The sequence below is a fragment of the Sapajus apella genome, unplaced genomic scaffold (assembly GCF_009761245.1).
Source record: "Sapajus apella isolate SASKATOON/1434 unplaced genomic scaffold, GSC_monkey_1.0 scaffold19, whole genome shotgun sequence".
NCBI classification, from domain to species: Eukaryota; Metazoa; Chordata; class Mammalia; order Primates; family Cebidae; genus Sapajus; species Sapajus apella.
In genome coordinates, this window is record NW_022436959.1 from 7,354,228 (window position 1) to 7,375,237 (window position 21,010).

The following is a 21,010-nucleotide window of genomic DNA, read 5'->3' on the forward strand; positions in this document are numbered from 1 at the left end:
CTGGACTTGAATCTCTTTCACATACTAGAGTGAGGAATTTATGCAAAGTGCTTAACTTCCTAGAATCTCAAGTTTCCTTAACTAATACAACTTTCCTTATTTTAAGAATTAATGGGATATGTAGGAAGTGTTTAGCCCACTACCTGGCACATGATAAATACTTAGATAATGGTAAAAGTACAAGGGAATGGGAAAACTGAAAATGAAGAGAAGGCAGTTATCCAAAAACATAATTCAAGAAAATCTCCCAGAACTGGAGGATAGGAGTCTCCAGATTTAAAGACCTAACCAAGTGCTCAGCATAATGAATGATAAAGACCTAAAGGGCAAATCATGAAATTTCAGAATGTGGGATAAAGTAAACATTCTAAAACAACTCGAAGGCGACAAGGAACAGATTATATGTAATCTACATGTCAAGCACTTAAAATAACATCTAGTTCATGTCAAGTGCTCAAAACTGTAAGCTGTGGTTATAGCTCTTGGTATTTGACACAGCAGTTCTACTTCTAGGAACCTATTTTGAGGAAATAAGAGTTTTAGTTAAAAATGCATATAAACAGATACTGTTTTATTTCTAACCTGTTTTATTCTAATTTATTCATCATTCCTATGATACCAGATTTTACAATAGTAACAGTGGAAGCTGGAGGACAATAGAGGAACGCCTTCAAAATTTGGAGGGAATTTATTTACCTAGAATTCTATACTCAGCCATCAGCACGCTAGATAAAAAAGAGGGAGAATCAATATTGAGTTCAACTGTCTAGTCTGACTGAAGAGAAACCAAAAAGGTCAAATGAAGGCTATTTAGTGACCAAGATGGAGGCAGCCATGTTGCTTGAAATGGGTATCAGCTCAGTATACTGAGTATAACTGCTGGAAGATCAAAAGGTCACTATTTGACTGATAAATGAGTCAAATTCCTTGGAGGTAAACAATGTCTCCCTCAGCAACTGAGATTAGTTAACATGAATTTGGCTCTTCAAGTTAGCATGTTAGAAAACTCATAAACCTTCCAAAGTAGGGATGACTTGGAGAGTAATAGAAGAGAGGGTGAATGAGCCAATATAGCTATAGACTTAACTCTTCGATTGATACGGCTGTTCCCAAATGCATCACATAATTTATTTTCTTGAAAACCAGCACCTTTAAAAATTATTGGCAATAATATTTAAAGCCTTCAAGATGTTTTTACTGTACAACCTTGGGTATATAACTTCATTGCTTTGTGTCTCATGTTTCTCTGTCTATAAGCAGGGAAAATAATGGAATTTATCTCAGGGTTATGAGACTGAGAAATTTATATATGTCAAGCACTTAAAAGAACATCTTGTACATCTTAAGTGCTCAAAATTGTAAACTGTGGTTGTAGTTCTTGGTATTCAACACAGCAGTTCTACTTCTAGGAACCTATTTTGAGGAAATAAGAGTTTTAGTCAAAAATGCATGTAAACAGATGCTGTTTTATTTCTAACCTGTTTTATTCTAAACTTAGAGCAGTTTAAGTCTCTCATACAGAGGACTAAGCAAATAAATTATGACATCTCCATACTAGGAAAATATTATACAGTCACTAAAAGTGTTTTTTTCAGACTCTTTTATGGCATTTAAAAATGATCACGATAGAATCTATTCAGTTGGGGGGATATAAAATTATACTACAAGCTAAAAGTACATTTTTTTCTACTGTTAGAGTGCCTGGTACACAACAGGTGTCCAATAGCTACATGGTAGCTATTATGATTATAAAAGGTATATTGAAGGTAAAGGTAAACAGTTTGTAGCTCCATTTGGTCAAGCACCTATCCCAGTGAACAGTGAATGGGACATGGAGCTTTAATCTCCATGCTTTCAAAAAATATTTCATTTTCATTAGTATTTGATTTCTTGTACTGTACATTCTTCCCACTTTACCAGCGTCCTAATAAAGCATGACCTAAACAGTTTTTTCTTTAGGCAAACTATGTATCCTTTACATCAGTAAAAAATATCATCTGCAAGGCTACTTTATTCCCCAATCTTCCAAAGAATGTGAGTGCATTCTATGAGGTTTTCTGGTATACAACTGCATGATTAACTTTTCATGACTAGATTTGACTAAGACTGACCTTTCCCTGGATGGGAAGAATCAAAGAGTGTTAATGCTGACATAAAGGAGCCAACTACTACTGCTGTTTTATAAAGCAGGCTAAGTAATTTCCCCAGGAGACTAAGAGTCTCAGGTTTGTGTTCTTCCTAAACATGCTGCGAAGAAGTGGGTGGTGGGTAATCGCAGCCAAAACACATGAATACAAACACCTTCACAATGAAAATAACTGGCTAAGAAGAGATTTCTAGCCCTAGACACTGGCACACCCAATACAGTTAAAATTCAAAGACAAAATTCAATTGGGGGGAAAAAAATCAACTAAGACCTAAGAATGAAAAGTATTGAATACAATGGGCAGCAGAGGGAGCTATAAGGTTGACTTCATCACCTGAATGATTATTTTCCTTTAATGACAGGTATGTAGGATAGCTGCGTCCTACCTACTTCTGCTAGGATACTTAAGCTTTTTACTACCTTACCAGAAAAGCAACCACTTAGGAGGCAAATCTTCCCAAGGTCATTAGAATAGGCTGGGGTAATTAGAATTCGCTAGGGTAAAGCATCAAATCTCTTATTCATATTTCTTTTACAGTCTTTGCTATTTTAGACACTTTTTATTGCTGACATTTTCACACACCAAAGGCCTATAAACGTAAATAAATAAATAACATTTTGTTCTTATTCTCAAAAACAAAGCAAACAGAAACACACACACACACCCTTGTTTCTGGCAATAATGACTAGATAAATAACTGGATAAGAAGAGATTTCTAGCCCTAGCCACTGGCACACCCAATACAGTTAATATTAAGAGACAGAGGATCACTTACCGCAAAAACCCCTCGTACTACCCAGCCATGGTGTTGCCGCAATGTTTTACCATATGCGTTATCTTGAAAAGAAGAAACACTCCATGAGGAACACTTTCATCAGAATCTGATGTGCTATTTGTATAATGTACTTTTTTTGTTTTTTAAGAGACAGGGTCTTGCTCTGGCACCTAGGCTAGAGTGCAGTGATGTGGTAATAGTTGCAGCCTTGAACTCCTGTGCTCAAGTGATCCTCCTCAGCTCCTCGAGTAGCTAGGACTACAGGTGTGGGTGACCATGCCCAGCTAATTGATTTTTAATTTTTTGTAGAGATGAAGTCTCGCTATGTTGCCCAAGCTGTTCTGGAACTCCTGGGCTTAGGCAATCCTTCCATCTTGCCCTCCCAAAGCCCTGGGATTACAAGTGCGTGCCACCGTGCTTGGCCATATTTGTATAATGTACATAATAGCGCGATACTATTATGTACATTATACAAATATGTACATAATCCGTTCAAACGGATTTTCAACCCCAAAAATTTAAAGCAGGAAAAAAGCCCACATGGATTTTTTTTTTTTTTTTTTTTTAAAGAAACACAGATACTTCCACTCTTACCCTGGGTCATAAAATATATCTGAACTTCAGCTTATTATCATGGTGGGAAAAGGTCAATACATATAAAGACACAGAGGAGGAGGAAAGGATACTGAAAAATTAAGACAATAGAATTAGAAATACTTTGAAATGTTGTGTGACCCTGAGCCAATCCCTCAGCTGCCCTCTCTAACCATCTGTTTCTTCCTTTGTAAAATGATCTCTAAGGTTCTTTCCAATTTTAACATTCTATTCTGGGATGCCAAATGTTTGTCCTAAATGGCCCTATGACCTTGGATATACAGTATTAAAAGCTAGAACCCTTCAAAAATATTTAAGAAAAAAATGTCTTGAAGTTATTAAGCTAAAGCAATCGGTGAGACTATATTAATGAAAGTCATTCATGTTTTATACTTTAATAATAACCTATAATTTTTATCCCAATGTGTTTTTTTATTTTTATTTTTTGTTTGTCCCAATGTATTTTAAAAGGAGATTTTGAAACTGGCATATAATAATTTTAATTATGAAAAAAATCCCAAGAGCCAGATGGATGCATAAACTTTGAATAATTCAATATATGCAAAATTCAAAACGGATTTCTTCACAGGAATAAATGCATTCTCAGGAGGCACAGATCTACATCACCATGGTGCATTTTTATTTCAATGTTCCACTTTATTTCCTAAGCATCATCTCCATTAGCTACAGAGCACTCATTCCTAAATTAACAGCACAGTGTACCATGGGGGCTATTTGACCTTCTTCATGTTTCTCCACATCTAAATTCTTTTCCAGTAATATTTATTTTCATGTGCTAGTTGCAGCACTAGCACAAGTACCACCACCATTTTATGGATGCTTAGGTGACATTCTAAGGCTACAAAAATATTTTCAATTCTAACAAGAGCAGGTAAATAGACACTAAAGCCACAAGTACAAGTTCCTATGCAGTGAAAAGCAATGTGGTACACAGGACACTGCCAAAGGAAGTCAGGTATTATCTGCGTTTTACTGGCCAAAATGGCACTGCCATGTGACTGCAGATTCAACACAGTTTACAATCAACTCAAGACTTCCAGCTTTGAAATTATGTCATTCTAGTCAACTTTGTTTTAAAAACTGGAGTGAAGCTTTATTAATACTTTTAGTATATCCTACTATTTCAATTTTATGTATTCAAATCTGCACAAAATGCATATTATATGAAAGAATATACTCAATATATATTGCAATAATTTTATATAAAAGACTGCACATGTGAAATGTAACAACAGATTCCCCTGGCTCTCTGAAGCTTAGGAACACATTGGAATGCCGGCATCCAGTGCGCTAAAGCTAAAGCAGAAGCAGTAATAACTAATACATTCAAGTATGGAGAAGACTCCTAGAACCCAAGATTAAATTTAACTTTTTTCTTAGGAGAACAGTCTGCATAAACTAAGAGCTGTTCAGGCTTCAGGTTAGCTTCTTGAGCCAGACAGACTCCATCTTAGCTTCTTCATTTTAGTTATTTTCCCACCATTAAGTATGCAGCTGTAGTATGTAGCTGGGGCAGGCTAACACTGGGCACATCCAGGAATGCATTTGCTAATAAAAGGCCGAGTTAAGTGGTTTCCAAGCAGAGTTAAGTGGATTCCCAGCAGAGCCTGGGAATGCAGGTACTGTCAAGTGCCCAGAGCCCCCATTATCTATAAGTTGTATGTCTTTTATAACAGCCTTACCCCTTTCACCTGGCACTGTTTTATTTCTCATGTACTAGGTTATCTTTTAACTTTTTGCCTACTCTTCTTCTGTAAAAAATTTGCTTCAGCTAGGTTCCCCCTCCCTTTTAAAACTAGGGTATAAAAGACCACCTAGCCAAGCGTGGTGGCTCACGCCTATAATCCCAGCACTTTGGCAGTCTGAGAAGGGTGGATGACAAGGTCAAGAGATCGAGACCATCCTGGTCAACATGGTGAAACCCCGTCTCTACTAAAAATACAAAAATTAGCTGGGCATGGTGGCGCACGCCTGTAGTCCCAGCTACTTGGGAGGCTGAGGCAGGAGAATTGCTTGAACCCAGGAGACGGAGGTTGTGGTGAGCCGAGATCACGCCATTGCACTCCAGCCTGGGTAACAAGAGCGAAACTCTGTCTCAAAAAAAAAAAAAAAAAAAAAAAAGACCACCTAACATTTTCTTAGGTGCCAAGAAAATTCTGGGCATTAGCCGCCTCTTGGTCACAGGCATAATAAAGGACTCATAATTCAATCTCAAAGTGTGGCACATTCCTTAACTTGCTTGGGTACAACACTTAGAACCCAAAAGTAAATTTAACTTTTTTCTTAGGAGAACAGTCTGCGTAAACTAGGGCCTGGTCAAAGATACATGTCTTCAAGTAGACCAAACAAAACCTAGGTGATTTTCTGTAAGAAGATATATGGCATCAGGGAAATTTCAGATGGCATATAAGACCTTAGTGAGGATATCTTGTGAAATGTGAAGAAAGGGGCTGCTGACTCACAAAGTGTGTTGTACAGATGGGAGAGAATACTAGGTACAGCCTCTGATAAAAACCAGCAACACAACCAAATGTTCAACCATGTGAGCAGCCATCTGGGCTAGCAAGGTGTACAGATCCACAGAAAACATCCTGAGGTGAGTTACCTCAGGGGTAAGTTATACTTTCTTTCTTGTGACAGTATTCCAGGCAAGGCATTAAATGCCATTATAAATAAAGAAATACTATTAGAATCTGCTGGTGGATATCTACCATGAACACCTGCTCCATTCAACAAGAATCCAGGCTGAGTCTACCGCACAGTAGTACGCTTAGGTGATTTAAATTCAGTAAATTCCCTGTCCTCAAGAAGTTGACGGCTTATAAAATAGCCAGTCATTTAACAATCGTTATTATATAAGTCAATAACTGCTAGAGTAGATATCTGTATGCAGTGCTACAGGAACAGAAAGAAGGGAGAAATTAATCCAGCCTGGGATAGAGGGGAGGTGTGTGGACACAAAGAATTCTCAGAAGGAAGCCTGAAGCTGGGTAGGGTAGAGAGAAGTGTGGTAGATGGTGCTGCAGACAGCAAGTACCACAGCGTTGTGAGAGGTCATCGCACGCTGGGCAGTGGTGAGCAAAATTCACTGGATCTGAAGAACACTAGAGCTTGAGGACTGGGTTGGGGCCAAATTGTGAACACCTTTATCCATCAGGTCAAAGATTCTGATCGTCCACCTGAGGCATAGTGGAAGTTTTGGAAAGTATAACATTCATTGCTTTTTTTGAGTTTCACGATTCATGTCTGTTGTTGAAAATAAAAAAAAATATTTTAAAAAGAAGAAGTAAAGAAATCTATAATCCCTTCTTCCAGAGGTAACCACAGTGGACATTCTGGGAAAATATTCTCTTAGTTTTTTTCCCCTGTACAGAGAATATTACAGGGGAAAAAAACTAAGACAATATTTTCTCTTCTTCTGTTAGCAAAGTCATGATCATTCTGATTCAGAATCGTAGTAGGGAAGTAACAAGATGAAGTTCATACTTCTTAACAGTCTGGATCAAATACAGCTGTCCTGGTATCTAAGCCTCCAGCTCCAAGGTCCACCTGACTGGACAGACTGCTTGTTTAAAAGAGCTCTGGATCCGGTGCTATACCAACCTCAGAGACCTTATGCTTTTCCTATATATTGCCATTCAAGTTAACCATTCAAAAAGGCATAGATACTCTTTTCCAGGCCCTCTTCTAAAAGACAGCAAGAAGACAAAGATGCTGTGAGTCCAAAAGCACAGGCAGCCTGGCTGAAGGATGGGAGACTGTTTGTACAGCAGTACATCTGTGTCTTCCCACCTGGCTCTAGTAGACAAAGCAGTTATTCCTAGTTGTGCTTATACCTTGCCAGAGGAGAGTTTCACCGGGCAAAATGTGGGCCAGATGATCTAATGGGATAAGGCAGTGTCAAAAGAATTTGGGCTGGGTCTTGACTGAGGAGACCACTGCTGCAATTTAAAACCAACAAATGAAATAAAAGTCATTAAAAAAAAAAAAAAAAAGACTTTCCAAAGTCCTTAGCTGACTTCTGGGGCTGCAAATATCCCTGCCATGTGAGAGTGACTGCATTAAAATAAGATAAAGTCTAAGCCTGACCTATTTTGGTTACCTAGCGAAGATTAGATAATGAAATACATTAATCTTCACTGTAATACCCATTCATTATCATAATGCATGTTCTATAATCTGGGAGTATTTTTGGCCTCTGAAAGACATAAATGATACCTTTCTCCCAGTTCTCTGAGATGTGTCAGTTCCCCAGAGACTGAGTCAAAATTTCCAAGTAGGAATTCTTGACAGTCACCTTGCTCAATTCTCTTCCTTTTAGAAATGAAGATATGGAAGACCCAGAAAGGCAGTCACTTGCCCAAGGTCACAAAGTTAAAATCAATGAGATCTGGGGGCACTCTTGTTGCATCACACCATTCTGTCAAAAACCTGGTGTTTACTCTTTGTAAACAATGTAATAAGAGTGAAAAATATGCCTTTTCCAATTGTTTTTCTGAAAGAATTGGCACCTTATTCTCGTTATGGAAACAGCACAGATCTCATTCATTTACTATAACTCAGAAACTTGCTATTACGTATTTAGACATTATGCCTAAACCCTTTATAGTAACTGAGAGAACAACCCTTCCATTACTGTTGGTGGAGGACCATTCTGTCCAGGAACTATGTATAGGAAAGTGTTTTTCTACTGTACACCTATAATTGGTAAAGTTATTTCGGCTTGTAGAGAAGATGAGAGAAATGCCAATCTAAGTCTTAAGAGAAAGACTGGGAAGTAGTTAATCAAAGCCAGGAAGGGCAGAATTACTCACTGGGCTAAGGAAATGACAATCATAGCTCTGCAAATGTGCTCAACTAGACAGTTCTGAGGCAAGAATTGGGAACTAGGAGATTTGAAAGCAGATAGTCAAGTTTAGCAGGAGGCTGGTGGGAAACAGGCACTGAGGAAATGTGCTTGCCCTAAAGTTCTATGACTTCTAGGGAGAACAGTCCAGTAACTCACTTACAATAGTAAGAACCTTCATCCTGTAATTCATGTCTTTTTAAAGCCTAGGTGGGCAAAAGAACAATGGCCCAGAATATGGAATCTAAAACAGATCTCTCTCTCTCAAGTCAGTATTACATACAAGTGGGGGAAAGAATGGGTGATCTAATAAATGCTGCTAAGACCAACTGGCTTTCTAATTGGAAATGATAAAATTATGTCCCTATCTTACACCATTCACAACTTCCAGGAAGATTAAAGACATAAATATGAAAAGCAAACCTACAAAAGTTTGAGATGAAAATGTTTGAGAAGAAAATATCAGAAAACATCTTTGTGACCTCAAGGGAGAAAGGGATTCCTTAAACAAGATATAAAAAGTACAAGCCATAAAGAAAGAATGACATGTTTGATTACATAAAAACTGAAACTTCTGTATACTAAAATATACCATAAATAAAGAGCAAAGGCAAGCCACAGACTGACAGAAGACATTTTAACGCATAACTGAAAAAGATTAATACCCAGGAAATATAAAGAACTCCTGGGAATTGATAAAGAAAACCTAGGAGAAAAGTGGTCAAAGTACATAACAGGCAACTCACTGAGAAGGAAAATTGCCAATGAAGACAGGAAAAGCTGCTCAACCTTACTAGTAATCTAAGAACAAAAATTCTGGCAATATTCTATCATTTTATAGCCAGCAGGCATAAATTTAAAAGGCTGACAATGACAGGTGCTAAAAAGAATGTGGAGTATTGGGAACTCTCACTACTCTGCTGATAATTACAGACTTTGGACAACAATTTGGCAGGATCTGGTCATGTGGTTCAGCCATTGTATTATGTACTACAGCAGCAGTTCCCAGTATAGTCCCCAAACCAGCAGCCTCAGCATCACCTGGGAACTTGTTAGAAATGCAAAGTCTGTTTCACGTCAGACCTACAGAGCAATCTGTGTTTCAAGCAACATTCCAGGTGAGGCTAATACAGGCTAGAGTTTGAGAATCACTGTTCTGGCAGCACAGCTTTTCAAGCCTTAAGACCCAATGAATTACCAGTCTATAGACAGCCAGAGCCCCTGGCCCAGTCACCCTTAGCTGTGAGAAGCCTCCTCCTTTTTCTCGTGTGCTGTGTGGACATCATAATTTTCCATATGATAGAGAACATATGTGAAAGGAACATGGATATTTTAGAGTTGCTTTTAATGGTGAAAATCTGTAATCAACTGTGTCCATCAACAGCATATTAGTTTTTCTAAACTGTAGTCTATTCATACAATGAAATGCCAAACAACAAGGAAAATGAATGATCCAGGACTACAAGCATCAACGATGGCTAAAATCTGAAAACACTGAGTGAAGAAGGAAGAATGTGCACAATATGATACCATATATACAAGTTTAAAACATGTAGTCCAATACTAGATGCTGCTTATGGACACATAAATATATAATAAAAGTATAAAACATGCATTGCATAATGAACAACAGCAAATTCAGAATAATGATATCTGGAAAACAATAGGAGTCATGGGATTAAGGGGTGACACGTGGGCACTTAACTTGTATTGAACTATTTTTTTGTTAGATCAAGTGGTAGATATTTGTTAAATGCCTGAATTATTTATAATTTTCTTTTTTGAGACAGGGTCTTGCTTTGTCACCCAGGCTGGAGTGCAGTGGTGCAAACATGGTTCACTGCAGCCTCAATGTCCCTGGTACAAGTGATCCTCCCACCTCAGGCCCCCAAGTAGCTAGGTTACAGGTTTATGCCACCACACATGGCTAATTTTTGTATGTTTTGAAGAGATGGGGTTTCACCATGTTGCCCAGGCTGGTCTCAAACTTGTGAGCTCAAGTGATCTGCCTACCTTGGCCTCCCAAAGCGCTGGGATTATAGCACTTTGGCGTGCATTTTTTAAAATGGACCTACTAGGAAAGTGACCTCTGAATTCTTTATAGTGACTAAGCTGAAGGCAAAATGAGTTGTATGGACAATAAGCGGTGGAAAGAGGTGAAACAAGCACCCAGAGATGCCCTGTGTTAATTTCAGTCACTGTTAAGACTAACACTTGTGCTGCCAGCCAGTCCTGCCAATGGAGGCATATGCTGCGAATGGTTCTGCAAAGACTATTACAATTCACGCTCCATAGGATTTTTAGAATGGCCAAGTTATGATTTGATGTTAAATATCTATCTGATTATGAGTTCTGACTTAATCTCACTTATCTCTCCTTGTCTATGAAAGCCTTTCATATTAAGTACATGACTGAGCATCCTTTTAAATTTTTTTCTATTCTGTGCCAGAAAAAGATCTTGGTTGGGTTCATTTTTACTTGACATTTATGGAATCATTCTGAGGTGAGATATGTGGCAATATGCTATCCCAATGAGCACAGAGCATATAACATTTAATACAATGGTGCATGAAATACCAGAGCAACTTTTCTTCCTTCTACTTGCAAGGATGCTTTCCAAAACCTCTTTTTGATGTGAAATATGCAATGGATGGGGATTCAGCTCTAAGGCAGATTATTAAACATACCTGTCTTGTGAACCCAACTCCCTCCTAAAAATGACCTCTAAAGAATGTTATAGGACACTAAGGGAACAGAGCAGCTCTCAGCATGAAACCACTCAAAATGATCGACTCTGGGCAGGGTGCAGTGGCATATGCCTGTAATCCCAGCACTTTGGGAGGCCGAGGTGGGCAGATCACGCGGTCAAGAGATCGAGACCATCCTGGCCAACATGGTGAAACCCCATTTCTACTAAAAAATACAAAAATTAGCTGGGTGTGATGGCACACACCTGTAGTCCCAGCTACGCGGGAGGCTGAGGCAGGAGAATTGCTTGAACCTGGGAGGTGGAGGTTGCAGTGAGCCGATATCGTGCCACTGCATTCCAGCCTGGCGCCTGGTGACAGAGCGAGACTCTGTCTCAAAAAAAAAAAAAAAAAAAAGTTCCACTCTGATCTTCATTATGGGGAAGCCAAGTGATGGCTCAAGTGCAAAAAGGGGCAGTGTAAAGTCTAAGGTGTTCTTCCAGATGCTGGAAGTTTTCCAGGTCACAGAACTGCAGCAATACAGTAACTAGAGATGCATTTTCCAGAAAGGTAACAGAGTCAAGACTTCCGCTGTGTTATTTAGGACTTTTACATATAAATGTCCTGTCTCGAGGGCCACTAAGACCATACAAGTTTCATGAACATTCACCACAAAGCTTTCTTAAGCAGTATGTCATTGGAAAGCTGTCTACTTATGATGAAAAGGAGGCAAAATAAACTGATGCTATAACTAATTTCAGCACTTTTACTCCTGCTTATTAATCATCTCTTAGATGCAGTCAAAATCTCAAAATGATTAAGATGTAGACAAGTGACAGGTGAACCTCAAAGGCCTAAGTCTAGATGACTAGGTCTCAAACTTCAGCATGGATTAGAATCACCCAAATGACTTGATAAAACATGGACTGCCAGGCCCCAGCCTTACAGTTTCTGATTCAGCAGGTCCAGAATGGTACCTAATAGTCTGCATTTCTAATGAGTTTTCAGGTGATAAAGAAGCTGCTGTCCTTGGACCAGCCTGAGAACCAGTGATGGAGACTTGGAGACCCTAGGGAAGGTATTTATCCTCTTTAAATCTCAGTTTATTCACTGGAAAGGGGGAGTATTCGGAAGATTAAATAAAATATCAAGAACTTAGTGTAGCAGTTACGTTAGGTGTTCTATAAATGATAGCTGTTTTTAAATTCAACTTTAGAATTTAAAAAAACCAACAAATTTCCCTATATATGGCATATAAATTGCACACACTCTATTACCTACATATTCATCCTCCCTCATTTCAAACAAGGTATCAGTTCTACTTATAAAGGCCAGGACTTCGAAATGAGAAAAAAGAAGCCATTATCCCAGAAGAAATATCCATCAAGGAGCCTATAGGTTCTGAATACCTATTGTGTAAACATGTCTCAAAAAACCATTTGCACAGAGCTTGTTGTGTCTGTGGGGGACGGAGGGTGGGTTTAATAGGGGAACTTTGGAGGGAGGGTAGTTTTAATAGGGGAACTTTATCTTCTCACACTGAGCAGCAGCAAGAAAACAGCGATTTCCACAATCAGACACGATTTAAATTATAAACATCTTCTGTGAAATAAGCCTGAACATCAGGATAAAAATGTCAAATTTACAGCCTCCCTTTTCTTTTCCACTTAAAGCAGTATTGAAGGAGAAGAGAGGGAAGAAAAAGCTGAGATTGGCTGTGATTATTGCAGTCACAAAGCAGCATTTGCCCTTCAAAGTCTCCTCTTTCTTCACAAAGTCAACAGCATCCCCTGGGCCCAGTCTCCAAATCAAGTACAAGGTTTGATAAGAAATCTTGAGAAGAAAATGGGAGAGAAAAGTGGGCAGAATCGGGGTTGGGACTGGACAGAAATGGTATATCCTCAGTTTCCTTTCTATTTCTAGGGGGTCAAAGCCCATAAGCAGCTGGGTTCTATTCCACCTCAGCTCCTGCAGTGGCCTAAATGGGATCAGCATCATCCTACTCCCCTCCCACAGACAGCCCTAACAAAGTAATAGCAGCATGAGACATGTGGAGTCCAGTGGACACACAGTGCTGAACCCTGTATCTTCTGCATTTCCAACAGGTGGAGAAGTCTTTCCACTGGTGTGAAAATTCCATACTAATAAGTTAGTTTGAAGAGAAGTTTCTGGCTTGGCACCTAAGCTTTGTAAACTTTCTATTTCTGATTTGAGACAAGTAAGTGTTATTTTCTGGCAGGTTATTGACTTCATATATCATGAGGATGATAATGATGACAAAACATTGTTATCACAACAATAGATGCTAATCTCAACAACTGAGCACTGGTTTGGTTTTTTTTTTTTTTTTTTTGAGACAGGATCTGATCTCACTTGGTTGCCCAGACTGGACTGCAGTGGCATGACCTCCTTGGCTCAAGAAATCTTCCCACCTCAGCCCCCTAAATAACTGGGACTACAGACACGCAACATCACACTCAGCTAATTTTTGTATTATTTTTGTAGAGATGCCAAGTTGCCCAGGCTGGTCTCAAACTCCCGAACTCAAGCAATCCTCCTGCTTCAGTCTCCCGAAGTACTAGGATTACAGACATGAGCCATCGCGCCTGGCCATACTGAGTATTTTGTGTACCAAAACTGAGTATTTTGTGTACCAAACTGAGATCATCCTGAAATTCAGGGGTGTATGGGGAATGAAAAAATGCAGGTGGCCAAGGGATGGTGAAGAAGACCCTTTGTGGGAGAAATGAGGACCTTCAAAGCAGGGGCCCCAAGGCAACTCTGCTTCAGACCCTATGTGGTCTTAAGCAATATTTTAATCTCACCATCCCCTAGCCTGTAAAAATGTATTGAAATGAGAATTAAGTTTAAGAAGTCTAAATTCAGCCGGGCGCGGTGGCTCAAGCCTGTAATCCCAGCACTTTGGGAGGCCGAGGAGGGCGGATCATGAGGTCAAGAGATCGAGACCATCCTGGCCAACATAGTGAAACCTCGTCTCTACTAAAAATGCAAAAACTAGCCGGGCGCGGTGGCGTGCGCCTGTAGTCCCTGCTACTCGGGAGGCTGAGGCAGGAGAATTGCTTCAACCTGGGAGGCGGAGGTTGCAGTGAGCCAAGATTGTGCCACTGCACTCCAGCCTAGTGCCTGGCAACAAAGTGAGACTCTGTCTCAAAAAAAAAAAAAAAGAAAAAAAAAAAAAAGTCTAAATTCTTCACAAACTGCTATAGAAATGTCAGCTCTCATTTTTATGGCAGATCAGCAGTTTCTAGATGGGGCAGACTGGGGAAACCATGTGGGGGCAGAATTCTTAAGGACTCACAGCCCAGAGGGAGGACTAACGGAAGGAGATAGAACCCAACTGTGACACTGAAGAAAAAGACCCACAGAGAACACTAGCTCCCTCTCAAACCAGAAGCACATAATTAATTTATATCACAGTTCATTTTTTTCCTCCACACATGCCTCATGGTCCATACTAGAAGAACTTCCTATAGATCAATGGTGAGAGTTCAGCTACTCCATTAGAAGCACTGTGAGGATGCTCCCAAATCTCAGTATTTTCCAAAACCGGTCTGATAAATGCCTCTATCCACACATCCATCCATCTACCTACCTGTCCAATGTTTATTAAGCTCCTACAATGTTGCAGTCACTACATTAAGGTGCTGGAGATATAAGATGCTCTCCTTTGACCAAGCCCTTCTTCCCATTTTGGCTCTATGTCTACAAACTGGAATGTGCAGAGCACTATATATTTGAGGAGTACAGGATGATGAAAGCCTTTAATCCCACTCCAAAACAAATCCCTGGGATTCCCCCACATCAACCCACTGTTATGGTCTTCAAGTTTTACTTTGAATACTGATTTTCAAGGACTACGATACATTTGAAGATTTAGAAAAACTAACCTCTTGATAATATTAGGTCTTCCCATTATGATTAAGAGATGGCTTTTTATTTATCAGCACTTCTTTAAAATATACTGATTTTTAATAAGTTACATCTAGATTACCAGGTCACTGTCTCATAGGTCTTTTTTAAACAAAGCCTATAGGAAGCAATGAATAATAATGAAATAAGAAAGAAGCAAAATCGAATCCTGAAAAGCAGAAATATTCCCTATACCCTGTCTCCTCCTCTAGGGGTCTCCATTCCACATTCTATTGATTCATCCAACAAAACTTTAGTGAAGAACACTTACTCAGGGCTGTCTGGATATCCTTTTCCCCATTTTTCACTTCCGTCAAAAATCCCTTCAGAAATTTGAGACCTCTAAAACAAAATAAAGGAAGAAATATTATTTTCAAAGTTCACTTATGTTGAATGGGTATAAAGAAATGGCAGATAACAGCTTCCATTTCACGAACATCTTAGGCACAGCAGTGAAGAGGTCAAATCATATGGCAGTCCTTCCTGAACTTCTTCCCTTCACTTCCCTTTAGCTTGCTATGGAGCTCATCCTCCATCCCATCTGATATACCTAAAGAAGTGGTTTTCAAAATGTGTCCCAGGACTAATGGCTTTAGCATCACCTGGGAATTTGCTAGAAATGCAAATTCTGGAGCCCCACCCCATAGTTACTGAATCAGAAACTGGTTCTGAATCTAGTGTTTTTAAGAAATCCTCCAGATGATTCAGATGCCACTGAAGTTGGAGAGCCATTGATTTTAAAGAGAAACCAGTTGACTTTAATGCCTTTAAGATTCCTATCTTGTATATACTTATTAACAATATTTATCACCATCAAGAGGGAGGCAAAAAAAAAAAAAATAAGGTGGTATTATTCATTAGGCCTTCTAGAAAAGGATACACAATTCAACTAGATCCTTCACTCAGAAGTAGTCTCCTTTGTGTAATTTTTCTTTTTTTGCTGGTAACATTTCAACTGAGCTAGATTTTAACTGCGGTCCCATCCCAACTGCCTCACCTCTTCAGCCACAAGAGGGCTTCAGTTGCCGAGTTCCTAACCTGGGCTACATCGGCCTCCACTTCGTGCAGCACTATCTTCTGGAGAGTGGTAAACTCTTCTTTGTTGGTTATATACTTCTGATTTACTTTCTGGAGGGAAAGCAGAGAAATAACCTAAGTTAAAAATGCTGAAGTTATCAAGCAACTCAGTATAGTACTGAAACTTGTAAGTTTGGCAAGCAGGCCTCTAAGAAATCAAAATAAATTAAGCTTCTATTACCTTGTTCCTTATCTTTTCAAGATAATATATATATATATTTTTGAGAAGTCTATGTAGCTTAAATTGGAATTAAATAGTCTCAGAGTTTAAAGTTTTTTTTTTTTTTTTTTTTGGGACGGAGTTTCGCTCTTGTTACCCAGGCTGGAGTGCAATGGCGCGATCTCGGCTCACCGCAACCTCCGCCTCCTGGGTTCAGGCAATTCTCCTGCCCCAGCCCCCTGAGTAGCTGGGATTACAGGCACACGCCACCATGCCCAGCTAATTTTTTGTATTTTTTTTAGTAGAGACGGGGTTTCACCATGTTGACCAGGATGGTCTCGATCTCTTGACCTCGTGATCCACCCGCCTCGGCCTCCCAAAGTGCTGGGATTACAGGCTTGAGCCACCGCGCCCGGCCGAGTTTAAAGTTTTGTTCTTTTGTTGCCCAGGCTGGAGGGCAGTGGTGTGATCTCGGCTCACGGCAACCTCTACCTTCCAAGTTCAAGCGAGTCTTCTGCCTGAGCCTCCCAAGTAGCTGGGGCTACAGGTGCACGCCACCAAGCCCAGCTAATTTTTATATTTTTAGTAGACACGGGGTTTCACCATATTGGCCAGGCTGGTCTCGAACTCCTGACCTCGTGATTCACTCGCCTCGGCCTCCCAAAGTGCTGGGATTACAGGCATGAGCCACCACCCCAGCCTAAAGTTTTGTTCTTTAAGTTCTTTTTTCTGCCCCAGAACTTCTCTCATGGCTGTCTTTGGCAGATACTTTTCACTGAGTATAAAACACAACAATCATTTGCTCTAATGAGACTACATGCAACTATTCCACCCAAATACAATAAAGAAAGGTATATCTACAGGAATTCCTAATAGTGCTTCCTCAAAGACTAGCATCCAATGACAAAAAAGACAGATTTTTATTGGGTATTGTATCCTCAAGAAGGTAACATTTAATCTGCATTTAAAAGGGGACCCATCCCTTGTTTTATCTGGAAGAAAGAGGCTCAGAGAGATTTGGTGAGTTGTTGATGGTCCCATAACTACCCCTGGAAGTTGGACCTTTTGAGTCCCAGACCACTGCCAGGTATTTTCACTATATACCCAGACCACTGCCAGGTATTTTCACTATATAACCTATCTTTTAGAAAAATATAACTTGTCATCATTTAAACCTAAAAAAGCACAGAATCAATGTGGACATTAGAGTGAAACCCTAGTGATCTACACTGTGCACATGAAAAGGCAATCCTGGTTTCTTTTTCAAAATGAATCTTTTAACTCCCCAAAAAGACTACCTCTAGCATATAATAAAGGCTTAGTAATTCCCTTACTGAGCATTCACAATGTGACAAGAAAGACACTTGCTCTCTTACAGACTAGTGATACATTTTTCACTTTTTGATTTATTCTTACCAAGCACAAAAATATTGAAAACATTTTCTTTTAAGTTTCCATAGAGACAAGCCAGAATGCTCACCTTAATATTTCCAACAAGATCCATCTTAACAGGAGCAAACACTGTAGGACCAAGTTTATCTAAAGAAAAGATCAAAAATATTTCTGAAAAATCAATTTTTTAAGTGGAATTATTTTTATAGTAATAATAAATGTAGTAGATCCCCAACAACTTTAATTTTTACTTCCAAATAATTTTCCAAACATAACCTTCAAAAGCTTCCAGGATACTGTTATCACCTTTTTCTATTACTCTACTCCAAAGTAAGTTATAATGAGGCCCTAAGTGGCAGCTAGGATGAAGATAATCTTCTAAGTTTAGGATACATATAGTAATCCTTAAGGCTGCACTGTCCAATATAGTAGCCACTAGATTATGTGGTTAGTTAGTACTTGCAGTGTGGCTAGCACTAACCAAAATGTACCGTAAATGTAAAATACATACCAGATTTGGAAGACTTAGTACTAAAAAGAGATTGCAAAACATCTCATTAATAATTCTTTTCTTTTTTTTTTTTTGAGACAGAGTAGGAGTATCTTGCTCCGTCCCCAGGCTGGAGTGCAGCAGTGTGATCTTGGCTCACTGCAACCTCTACCTCCCAGGTTCAAACGATTCTCCTGCTTCAGTCTCCTAAGTAACTGACATTACAGGTACCTACTACCACACCGAGCTAAATTTTGTATTTTTAGTAGAGATGAGGCTTCACCATGTTGGCCAGGCTGGTCTTGAACTCCTGACCTCAAGCGATCTGCCCACATCAGCCTCCCAAAGTGGCGGGATTACAGGCATGAACCACCATACCCAGACTCATTAATAATTCTTTTTTTCTTTTTCTTTTCTTTTCTTTTTTTTTTTTTGAGACAAGAGTCTCGCTCTGTTGCCAGGCTGGAGTGCAATGGCGCAATCTTGGCTCACTACAACATCCAATACCTGGTTCAAGTGATTCTCCTGCCTCAGCCTCCCGAGTAGTTGGCATTACAGGCACATGGCACCACACCCAGCTAATTTTTATATTTTTAGTAGAGATGGGGTTTCACCATGTTGGCCAAGATGGTCCTGACCTCCTGACATCATGATCCACCTGTCGTGGCCTCCCAAAGTGCTGGGGTTGGAGGCATGAGCCACTGCAACCAGCCCAGTGATTCTTTTATATTGATTACATGTTGAGATATTTTAGATATTCTAGGTTTTAAAATACATTATTAAAATTAATTTTTATTAGGGTAATGTGCCTACTAGAAAATTTAAAATTACATATGCAGTCTGAGTATTTCTGCTGGGCAAGAAAGATGACAAAAAAAAAAATAAAACGAAGAGGTATAGCTAAAAAGCCAAAAGAGGAAAGATAGTGGAATTAAAAAAAAAAAATACTTGATTGATCTAAAAGAAAGGGAGGGATCAAGATAGGCAGCTAAAAGGCCAAAAGAGGAAATGAAACAGAATATTAAAAAAAAAATTGATTTAACTGTCTAGAAATCAGAAAAGGAGTAAAGAGGGAACAAAGAACATATAGAGAAATGCAGAAAACAAATAGCAAGATGATAGAAATATCAAGATAATGAATGAAATTCATCCAAACCATGTAATTCACTATATTAACAAATTACAGAAAAGACTTCAACAAATACAGAAAAAGACTTACAAAATTATTCATGATTAAAAACAACTCTCACCATATAATCATTTGTATTTACATGTTATTAATAATTGGAAAATGAAATAAAACACTTTTTACAATAGCATAAAAAAATAAAATTCTAAAATTTATTCCTAACAAAAGATGTCTGATGGTTGTACACTAAAAACTACATAAAACATTCTTGAGAGAAAGTTAAAATGACATAGAGAGATATAGCATGCTCATAGATTGGAAAATTCAATGTTTTTGTTTTTGAGACAGGGTCTTGCTCTGTCACCTAGGATGGAATGCAGTGGTGCAATGATGGTTCACTGCAGCCTTGAGATCCTGAGCTCAAGTGATTCTCCTGCATCACCCTCCCAAGTAGCTGGGACTACAGGCTTGTGCCATCATATCTGGCTAATTTTTTATATACAGACAGGGTCGTATTTTGTTGCCTAGGCCAGGATCGAACTCCTGATCTCCAGAGATCCTCCTGCCTTGGACTCCCAAAGTGCTGGGATTACAATTATGAGCTGGTAAGTCCTACCTTCAATGTTGTTTAAGATGTCAGTTTCCCCTAATTGGTTTACAGATATGATATAATCTTAATCAAAATCCTAAAAGGCCTTTAAATAGGAATTGAACAGCTAAAATTTATCAAAAGAACTAGAATTTCCAAAACAATCTTGAAAAAGAAAAAACTGAGAGACTTATATTATCTGATTTCAAGTCTTATAATTATTAAGATACCATAAGATCATTGGAACAGAAGAGAGAGTCCACAGTCCCACATCATAAGTTCAATTGATTTTTGACAGAGCTGCCAAAGCAATGTAAAAGGGAAAATATATTTTGACAAATGGTTCTTGAGCAACCAGATACCACAAGGGCAAAAAAAATGAACCTCGACTCCCTACCTTATACCACACAAAAAAAATAATTCCATTGGTTCATAGGCACAAAAGTCAAGAGTCTAGTACAAAACAGAATATCTTCATGACCTTTGGGATAAGTAAAGATTTCTTAAGTCACTAAAAGCACTAAGTATAAAGGAAAAAATTGGACTTCATCGAAATGTAAAACATCTGCTGAAAAGGCATCATGAAGAAAAGAAGGAGGCAAGCCATAGTCTGGGGGAAATATTCACATGTCTACAATGGAATTTTAGTTAAGAATATATAAAGAACCCTCACAGCTCAGTAATGAAAAGGAAAACAATTAACTTTTAAAATGGGTGAAAGATTTGAACAGACACTTCATAATGGAAGAGATAGAAATGGCCAATAATTACACAAAAAAGTGCTCAATATCCTTAGTCATCATGGAAAAGCAAATTAAGGCCACATGAGATACCACTAAAACACTGAGGAATGGCCAAACACAAAATATTGACACCACCAAATGCTAGTGAAGATGTGAAACAACTGGAATACTCATACACTGTGCACAATTGCACAACCACTACATAAACTGGCAGTTTATCATAAACTATGAACCAGCAATTCCAGTCCTAGGTATTTACTTAAGAGAAATGAAAGCACAGACCAATAGGCACAAAAATGTCTAGAGTAATTTCATTTATAATAGTCCCAAACTGGCCAGGAGCAGTGGCTCATGCTTGCAATCCCAGCATTTTGGGAGGATCATGCGAGGTCAGGAGTTTGAGACCAGCCTGGCCAACATGGTGAAACCC

The 21,010-nt window shown here is 38.9% G+C and overlaps 1 protein-coding gene and 1 long non-coding RNA gene across 5 annotated transcripts in view; both read right to left on the minus strand.

Moving 5' to 3' along the window:
• Window positions 1–21,010, minus strand: part of PLEKHA8 (pleckstrin homology domain containing A8) — a 96,681-nt gene that overhangs the window by 48,854 nt on the left and 26,817 nt on the right. For 2 of the 4 annotated variants that reach the window (XM_032286896.1, XM_032286895.1), the window contains exons 10-12: window positions 17,718–17,776; window positions 15,998–16,128; window positions 15,272–15,342 (exon numbers count right to left, since the gene is read on the minus strand). In XM_032286896.1, coding sequence (XP_032142787.1) covers window positions 15,272–15,342; window positions 15,998–16,128; window positions 17,718–17,776 — 261 coding nt within the window. Of the gene's footprint in view, window positions 1–1,241; window positions 1,414–2,922; window positions 2,985–15,271; window positions 15,343–15,997; window positions 16,129–17,717; window positions 17,777–21,010 lie in introns of those variants that run through there. The other 2 variants (XM_032286894.1, XM_032286893.1) reach the window with 2 other exon arrangements.
• Window positions 3,468–10,228, minus strand: LOC116557414. The gene is made up of 2 exons (XR_004271509.1): window positions 5,665–10,228; window positions 3,468–5,351 (listed from the first exon to the last, which is right to left on the minus strand). It is a non-coding gene; the product is annotated as an uncharacterized LOC116557414 (long non-coding RNA).